The sequence below is a fragment of the Macrobrachium nipponense genome, chromosome 6 (genome assembly GCF_015104395.2).
Source record: "Macrobrachium nipponense isolate FS-2020 chromosome 6, ASM1510439v2, whole genome shotgun sequence".
In the NCBI taxonomy this organism is placed as follows: domain Eukaryota; kingdom Metazoa; phylum Arthropoda; class Malacostraca; order Decapoda; family Palaemonidae; genus Macrobrachium; species Macrobrachium nipponense.
This window is the reverse complement of record NC_061108.1, coordinates 119,872,494-119,882,570: the sequence shown is the minus strand read 5'-3', so window position 1 is coordinate 119,882,570 and position 10,077 is coordinate 119,872,494. Positions and strand designations below refer to the sequence as shown.

At 36.7% G+C, this 10,077-nt stretch overlaps 1 protein-coding gene across 1 annotated transcript in view; it reads right to left on the bottom strand.

Annotated features, from left to right (window-relative positions):
- Window positions 1-6,937: 6,937 nt before the first annotated feature.
- The window catches only part of LOC135216066 (ileal sodium/bile acid cotransporter-like), a 35,382-nt gene continuing 32,242 nt past the window's right edge, over window positions 6,938-10,077 (bottom strand). The window contains exons 7-8 of the mRNA XM_064251058.1: window positions 9,206-9,426; window positions 6,938-8,483 (exon numbers count right to left, since the gene is read on the bottom strand). Of these exons, the coding sequence (XP_064107128.1) occupies window positions 8,258-8,483; window positions 9,206-9,426 (447 nt within the window). The 3' untranslated portion in view covers window positions 6,938-8,257. The remainder of the gene's footprint in view (window positions 8,484-9,205; window positions 9,427-10,077) is intronic.

The window sequence follows — 10,077 nt, the reverse complement described above, 5'->3', positions numbered from 1 at the left end:
CAGCACTAGGGCTAGGATTAAATTTTTGTGCAGGGACTACAAACAATATTAACATAGAATTCAACAGCAAGATTAACTACCTTAATGTTGAACATCACAATGATTTAGCTCCTTTTCTCAGAGGAGTGATGATAGGGAGTAATGAAAGCAAACTTGGAGATATCTTGCCAAGGAGATTTAGTATCGCTCTGAAGGGATTAAAAAGCTACAAAGATATTAGAATTATGAAAGCTGACAAAGGGGGTAGTATTGTCATCATGAATAGCTCAGAATATAGGGTTAAAATGTACAGGCTACTAGATGATGAAACTACGTATGCTAAAATAGAGAATCCCCCAACAATCCAAAAGCTTCAGAATACCTTTAATCAGAATGTGAAGAAAATAATCAGTAGACTAGGTAATGGGAAGGACATGCTATGCACTAAATTATTCTCAAGTAAATTACCTGAACTTTCATATATATATGGCAGTCCCAAAATACACAAGGAGGGCTGCCCTCTACGCCCTATTGTTTCTAGTAGGAAATCTCCTAACAAAAACTTAGCAGTGTGGCTAGCTGGAGAACTAGGAATATACTTAGGTATATTTTCAGAATCCCATATTAAACATTCAGTAGATTTCATAGACAAAGTTAAGAAAAAGAATATAAAGGGACACATGGTTAGTTTTGATGTAGTAGCATTATTCACCAATGTCCCCTTAGATAAAGTATTAGAATTCCTACAGACTAAACATAATGAGGGTATTTTCAATCCAGACATCGAAATAGGCGTCTTCCTTGAGTTGATCAAATTGTGTGTCAGTGATACTTATTTCACGTTTGAAGGACATGTTTACAAACAGAAATATGGAGTAGCTATGGGGTCCTCATTATCACCTATACTCGCTAACATCTATATGGAATATTTCGAAACTAATCTAGTTCCTAATGTGAATGTCCCTGACTTAAAACTGCAAGGATGGTGGAGATACGTGGATGATATTTTTGCTATTCTGCAAGGGATGGAAATAAAATAGAAACTTTTCTAGATGAGCTCAATAAGTTTGATAACAATATCCAGTTCACTTTAGAGAAAAGTAACAATAATAAACTGCCCTTTTTAGACATACTCATAGAAAGAAAAGAAACAGGATATGAATTCAGCACATATAGAAAGCCCACACATACAAACTCATATATTCATTTCTTCTCTTTTCATAGTCATGATATAAAAATAGGGGTTCTAACAGGTTTATTTCTTAGGGCAATGAGAACGTGTGACCCTTGCAAGATAGAGCAAGAAATAAATTACATCGATAAAAGCTTCGATGCATTAGCATACCCGGAATGGTTCAGAAAAAGGGCACTCACCAAAGCTAGAAAAAATATTTTACAGAGCGAATGTAGAGAGTACATGGAATAAAGAAAACAAGAAAATAGTTGCCCTCCTTTTATGCCTAAAATGAAACAAATCACTTCAAAAATGAAAGAAAGTCAATATAAATTTGTATATACCTTTGATAATACCTTAAAAACAAAGTAATGTAAAAATAAATTGGAAGGAGAAGACAGTAATACAGATGATGTAGCGGGGGTATACATAATCAATTGCAATAATTGTGGAGACAGATATGTGGGGGAATCAGGTAGGGGAATAAGGACTAGAGTCCAAGAACATAGAAGGGCAGTACAGCTTAACTCTCAGGGGAGTGCTATAGCTAGACATTGTTGGGAAAATGACCATAGGATGGATTTCAAAAACAGTAGGCTTATATACAAAAGCAACAAAATTAGTCACAGGAGGGTAGTAGAAGGTGCGCTTATCAGAGAGATCAAAGTAATTGAAGGAAACAAAGGTTTTACCTCAGAAGATCCCATAAGCCGAGCTTTGATATTAAAAGAAGCTAAGATTGACCCTGCTGACCTGGAGATTAGGTTTCCTGCCCAACAGACTTACGGTGACCACACCCTTACCACAAGGGTGAATCCCATTGACCATCAGCTCAGGATATCAGAGCGACAAGAGGGGATTGGCAACTCTCAAGAAAACCAGAACAGCCATCGCATAAATGACAGCACAACGAGAAGAAGTTCCAGAAGACTGCTGGGCCTTGACCCAGGCTAACATCCCAACATCTCTTGAGAATGGGCCACAGAAGGGCCTGAAAGTACTCGAGTGTGGAGTAAAACTAAATGTAAATACTTAGAAGTAAACAAGTTACAAATTGAATTTGTGGGTTTCTTTTTCAATATTCAGAAGAAAACTGAAAGAAGTTTTTGTTTGGTTCATTATTATTATTATTATTATTATTATTATTATTATTATTATTATTATTATTATTATTGTTGTTGTTGTTGTTGTTGTTGTTGTTGTTGTTGTTGTTGTTGTTGTTGCTATATGGAAGTAATCCTTTTTTAGGACAAATCTCATTACAGAAATCTGCAGTACATTCAGCGTTTGCCTTTTTATTTTTTTAAACCCATTTTCCACTGGAATGTTCCTTCCGATCCTACTCAAGTTCGTGTAGAGTGCAAGCCAAGGCAATGAAGACTAAATGCTTACTGTGTATTGATTATTTACAAAGACTTATACTTCGCTTTGGTATGTAAACTGAAGCATCTTCAAAGAATATGAATAAAGAATGTTCCAATACCAGATAAATATGCCCTTATTCAAACGAAAGAAGTTGATATTAATGAAGCCATCAAGGAGGCAGTCAGGTTTAGACGCATGTTGAGCAAGCAAAAATGATAAATAAAGTCGCCAGGAAGGAATTGGATATGTTTTATTAAGACGGAATTCATTGTTCTTAATATAAGGTCGGCAAAAAAGCTAGAAAACTATTGTAAAAAAAAAAATTAAATCTGCTGATGATTCTAATTAAACCGGCATCATCATATAGTGTACAGATAACGAAGCAAAAGTCTTGTTAATGGAATTTTTTAACGATCTTTGTTCTGTAACAGAAAAATGAGAACACAGTTAGGTAATGTATACATATTTGTAAATTATAGTGAAGGCTACGTCCCTCGGTCTTATATAGACCATATTTACAATCACTGTGCGTCAAAGCGTCTTGACTATGCTCCCGAAGAAGGCTCCTATGAACAATTAAAGAAGACAATAAAATACCATAATTAGCAATACAGATATCGTAGGAATGTGTGACAAGACTTCTTGGTAAAAACTTTGAAGAGTTTTTTTTATTACATTTTACAAAACAATTGTAAATAATATTGCCGAATTATTCCCACAATGCAATTTTTTTTTTAATACTATGCCACCTTCAAATACAACTGAAGGTTAGATTGTTAGGGGTTAGACTGGTATGGGTTAGAGTTGGCCTCTGACTTTCCCGCGGCGATTTGTCATGACCTGGATCTTCCACTGCTCCTTTAATGTGACTTATTTTACTTCTGCATGAAGACGTAACTACTTAGTATTACGTTCAGTGCAAATCGAGTCGAGGATTATCCTTTTATGACGTGGAAAGTCCTTGCTAGCGATGCCAGCCATCCGTTGTGCCCGAGGCAGGTTGTAATGTGTGAGAAAGTTCATCAGCCTCTTTAAGGCACTAGCAGGAGTTTGTGTAACTTATGTCACAGGTTCCTCTCGAGTTTAGATCGTACTATTGAAGTTGGGAGATAAAAACCTTGATTCTTAGTAATAGGTAACTTTGATAGGAAGAACGCACTGGTGGTACTTAAATAAAATGATAAGTAGTGGCTGGTCTCCGTTGAATCTTAAACAAAACCCCCCTGAGAAAGGCCTAGGGGTCTGAAGAATAGTCTGGTGGAATCCCAGTCATTTTGCTTTTGGTATCAGAGATATCCACTTTACAGGCGGTAGCTGTTTTATTGTAATCCTTCCTAGAGATAGGCTATTTGTGTTCCATTGTTTCTCCATGTTGTTCCATTCCATGCACTCAAAACGGCCTTTGTTTTTTTTTTTGTTTGTTTGTTTTGTCAAAGGTTTAATTTTACTGTTCTGGTAGTCGGTCATTTTTGTTCTTCCCACACAGATGCATCCTATGTTCGTTTATGGTGACATTGAGCCTTTTATTTTCTTTGTTGGTAAAGCAAACGATTTTGCTCTCGGCTTCATGCTAAACGACCTATTTTTCTGTGAGCAATTGTTTTGTTATTTGGCTGTGTATTCACTCAAGGGACGACATCAAGGCAATTACTTCATGTAAAGCAAGCAGTGCTTGAAAAATTGTCATATTGTTTGTGTTTATTGGTGTTTGTTTACAGATAAAAGAGTTTTCAGTTTCATGACATTTTTGTAGGTCACTGTGGCAGTTCCGAGCTTATTTACCAGGTGATTCCTGTATCTAATTTGTCTCTGATTTATTCCTGAGAACAACACTTATTTATTTTTGTCTCTTTGGTACGAGGGTCTCAGTTTTATAGCTGAAAAGCCTTTCTTACCGTCAAACTTCGTTATCCTTTTCATTATGAACTCTCCAATTATCTGCTGGTATTGAAAAATATCATGGAAAACGGTATTCCATTCCATATTGAAAATTACAGTATGTAAATTGGGGGAGAAATGAGAAAAACACCGATAAAGGAAGAGTGAGAGAAAGGGAGGGAGGGAGGGAAGGAGGTCAAGAGTAAACGCTTTAACTAACACCATTTGACAATGCACCATAGTACCAATCCCGTAGGGCGTAGGGGGTTAGTGGCGTCAGTGGACCTCATGCGGTGTAGGCATTATTTAAGGTTCTTTGCAGTGTGCCTTCGGCCCTTAGCTGCAACCACTTTCGTTCCTTTTACTGTACCTCCTTTCATATTCTCTTTCTTCATCTTACTTTCCACCCTCTCATAACACATAGTGCAACTGCGAGGTTTTCCTCCTGTTGGACCTTTTAAACCCTTTACTAACAATATTACCAATAATTAGCGGGAGGTGTCTTGTACACTGTGTTAAAATACCATTTTGATTAAATATTTAGTTTGAAAGATATTTGAGAAAAATGATGACTCGCGGTCCCTGAAGTGCAAAGTAGGTTTAGAATCTGCGCAAAATGAAGAACAATTTTGTTTGGGAGAGCTTGGCTTTAAAAAAAAAATTACATGATAACAACTGGCTAGTTTACACAAACACTCACACACACACACACACACACACACACGTATGTAGAAAGATAGATAGACACTAGAATGTAATTTTCGACAAAACTTATCAACTGCCTAAAAACATTAAAACTTTTTTATTAAAGTAGCACAGTAATGATCGTTAATAAATTCCTGATTGTATTACAGTTGTCATTTATTTTTTGGGACTTAGAAAGGGTTTCTTTTTCAGGAGGAGGGCAATGATTTTCCAATCCGTCTGGCAACTCCAGAAGTGTGTATTTGTGAGTATGATGCTTGTGTTGTAATTTGCATTCTTTGTAAAATGATCCCTTGATTTCAGTAATGTCTTCAACATTTTCAGTAATAGGTCATTTAAGATTAAGATTAGATTGGAAAAAGTCATGATTTTGCAATAACAAGCTACCGCAGAATACCATTAAAGCCTCTCTGGAAGATACATAGTTTAAGTTCTAAAACTTCCCGAATTTGGGAAAAAGAAAGTGAGGGGCATCTTAGGACCTGCCTTGCTACAGTTCTTCTTGTTAATAACTCTCCACTGACATTCCTTCCAGGGTAAGTAGCCTCAGCAATTGTTACATCCATAAGGTGCATTGCTCCAGAGTTTCCATCTTGATCAGCAGCTCCACTCTCACTTCCTTTCTTGATCCTCTTCCTCCCCGCCGAGAGGGTACTTCCCACCCTTTGTTCTATATCATTGGTTAACCTGGGGGCGAGCCGCCCCCTAAGGGGGGGGGGGGGCGTCAGCAATTTCCATGGGAGGCGCGAGCCACAGGAAAAAAAATCCCTAATTATATTCGTTCTCGTAACAAGAGTTAGGGGGGTAATATTCACAGGTTTATGAAAAAATGTAGAAGTATCGCCTTATAACGTTGTTTCCTATATTCTACTTCTCTAGTTAGACTCGTTGGGCTTGCCATGTTTTGTAATTATTTACCTCCCTCTCAGTCCCTCGAAACCCCTTCTCTTCCTTTCGCTCTCTCTCATTTTTTTTTATTTTCATTTAAAATCTGGGAGGGAATTTTACTCATAGATGCAAGGGGGCCATGGAAGGAAGGACTAATTTTTTTTTTCTTTCTTTTTTGCTGGGTGGGGGATAGTGCTGCATTGCATTAATGGGGAGAAGTCACCCTCCTCTCAGGCTGCCTCTTCCCACATCAGCTCTTTGGAAAACTGCAGTCGTCCTGTCAGTAACTGTTTATTCTATTTTACGTCCGGCTGTAGAAGTCTCTTCCCGCTTCTGTTTTCTTTTTTTACTCTCATAGCCTTCCTTTCTTTAAGAGGCAGGTATATCATGTCCTTCGTGAGTACGACCCTTGTTCCTTCGTTCCGTTTACTCTTTATTCCCTCCTTCGGGCCTGGATCGAAACGGGTAATCAGTTACCGCCTCAGTGACTTTTACTCGTCCAAATTACTGTGACTGATCACTAACCATCTCCCCGAACTCATCTGCTAAAACATGAATGCAAATAATGTTGCGTCTATGTCCCGCTGCTGATAAAAATATTCTTTGAGCGTTACTTAGCCTTGATTTACATAAAGACTAAGTTTTTCCCCAATTACCGTAATCATACAATTTCTCTCCCTTTTATAAAAAATGTACCAGGAATTGTTGAAGGCCAGAATCTTGATTTTTGTGTCGCATCAGTAGATCGACCCACGAAAATATTAGACTTCGTTTCAGTTTTGTGATTGATTGTCTCTGAGAGAGCTACATATAGCAGATAATGTTTATATGACTTATATCAAGCAAGTTATAAGCTCACGCTTCTGGTTACATTCAGCAGCTGTTATTAACTTTTGGTATTTGAAGAGTAAAGGTGTTAAAGCAGGTTTTTAAAGGAAACAGATCTCATCTTGCCAATTCCTTTACTTTTTCATTTCGATATAAAAAAAAGTTGTGTAATTTATTTGATATTTATCTTCAGCCTAACTGTTTTGATATGTCAGTCTTACATGGGCATACATAAAAAGTACATATTTGCTTTTTGCATGACAACTCATTGCATATATTTTAAAAAAGTCGAATGTCTGTCATTAAACCTGTTTTCAAAATGATACAATACGTGCACGTGAAATGAAAATCAAATGTGCAAGTATTATACTAAATTAGAACTTCTAATATTTCGTCATAAGAACTACTTTAACTTAATGGCAAAATCTCCCCAGCCACGGGAGAATACGTTGTCATCTCTGTTAGTTTTAGTCCTTTTCCTTTACGTAATTTAAAATCCCTCACCCCATACGGTTTCCCTGTTGATTTAAATACAAATGGGATTTCCCTCAGAGCTGTGTTCCAAAGGGCGTTTATCTTAGAATGTTATGCCATACATTTTCTCTTTTGATTTAATTCCAAACGGAAGCTCGCTCTAAGCCTATCCAAACGCGTTCTCTTTAATTTTGAAACAAGGGTTAATGCATTTTCCCAGAGCAATTACTGTTGAAATGACTAGAATTTATTTTCCCTCTTAATTATAGGGTCTACTGAATTATCATTCCGTGACACCTTATGAAAAGAATTTCACTAAAACATTATCCCACGCAGTGTATTTGAGAATTCACCTTGAAGTGATGTATTTAATAATTACTCATCTAAGGATTTTTTTTCTTAGGTTTTCATCCTATGTAGTTTTATCTTAGAATCATAAATTGGTAAATCCTTTAAAAATTATCTTACGGCATTTGCTTTTAAACTGATCTCAAAGTATTTCTGACATTCATCTTCTGATAAACTTAAATTTTGTACTGCGATCACTTTTCGTTTGTATTTATTGAAGTCTAGCCAGTAGTTAATTTAAAGCCTATTTGTTATTTCTGTCCAACTGCATTCAGCCTTAATTCCTTTAAATTATCTGTAAACTTTATGCTACGATGTATACTTTAATCTTTACCTTGACACTGTCTCTAATCGTTTTTCTTCGACAGATTCTGTAAGCTGTATCTCAAGGATGTATCTTTTCTATTATGCAGCCAATTCTTCATCTTTTGTCCAGTGGAATGATCTGTAAACTTTGACCTGGAACGGATAGCACTACTTTCCCTCACTGATGCATCCTGAATCTACATCCAGAATTATCGTCTCTTTGGCATGATCCTTAACCCTTTTATATTGTGTTAATTACCACACAATAGTCTATAACTGTTAACAACTAACCCATTGTAATTCCTTTAACCTTTACCCCATGGATATTTCCTTAGATTTTGTTCCATCCTCCCGTAAATCCTCGCCGGGGATGAACGACGACTCCTCTGGGGAAGTCTGTTGGGGAATCGCCGTTTCCTTGTCCTCTCCTTTACAGCATCCACAGCATTTTTTCGCCAGTTGGTACAGGAAGTAAGTGATGACCAGTGGAGGTCCACTGACGAACAGAGCGGCCATGATCGGTACGGACGCCAAATCACTGAAAGAATAAAGTGTATAAGGATCGTGTCACTGGTCATCAACAGGTAAGTGGAATGAGAGTGTATCATATATATATTATGTATTTATAAGAAAATATTATTGAAATTGCTTTTGAAAAAATTTTATTTTGTGAAAGTCTAAAAACGGCGAATTGAAGGCTATCAGCATAGTGAGGAAATCTCTGCGTATAGAATGTAGAAATGGTATTTGCAAAGGTAATTTAGTAGGGGAACCAAAAACCCTTGTTTACCTAGACCCCCAAAACGCACACACACACATGCACACAAAGGAGTGTAGGAAAAAGGAAGGAGAGGGGGACATGGGTGACAGAAAGTAGGGGGCTCTAGACCAGGGGTTCTTAACCATTTGATGACTCCAGACCCCCATTGCCCAATGCTTCTATATCCCCTTTGCTTAAATCCACCTAAGTCCTTTTTGGTGATAATATAACTTAATATACTTATTTTAAAACGTAATTTAGGTATGAATAGCTAGGAATCGAAATACAAGACAATCAAAAGCATTTAAAGTTTTATATAGTTATTTATTTACAAATGTACCCATGTACACATTGACGCATTAATATAAAATATATACATATATATTTAGAGATCAAGTCCCATACTCCCAGCATGTGGTTCTCATACCCCTAAGGGGTATGGATACCCCTTATTACGAACCCCTGCTCTAGACCTCCCTCCTAAGGAAAATTTCACTCACCTGTAAGGGCTTTCGATGGAGAGCTTCAGGAGGATAAAGGCCACGCCTGGATTCTGCAGGGCCGTCTCTATACTGACGGCGATGACCTGAGGTGTGCTCAGGCAGAATATTTTGGCAAAAATGGCTCCTAAGGTGTAGCCACAAATCACGACCAGGAAGCCTGCTAGGATCATTTGCCAAGTCATCATCATGACCACTTTGTAGGAGTTGTACGTTCCCACCTGATGCCAAGGAGGAGTATTATCATTAATGTTAACTTACTTGCTGTTACTGTTAGGATTGGGGTTTCAAAACAGTGCTTCTCGATTTGGCGAATAATAAATAGAAATGGGAAATTCCATATAAATAAATATATATATATATATATATATATATATATATATATATATATATATATATATATGTATATATGTATCACTGAATCACGAAAGTTTGGAACGTGATAAGTCCATAAATAAAGGTATAAGCCACGAAGGAAAAATAAACAACGGAGTTCCTGCAAGATCTTTCGACTCGACGTCCTTTACTCAGCAGACAAACTGAGTAAAGGACGTCGAGTCGAAAGATCTTGCAGAAACTCCGTCGTTATTTTTCCTTCGTGGCTTATACCATATATATATATATATATATACACACACACATATATATATGTATATATATATACACACACACACACACACACACACACATATATATATATATATATATATATATATATATATATATATCGAAACATATAAAAGTAGAAGTTTAATACCATTCTGTGAACTTTCGAGATCTTGCCTAACTTTCATTTTGAACCGGTGATTAAATATGATTAACAAATCGTATTTAACATCGTTATTATTTTCATCACTATTCATGGCACATAA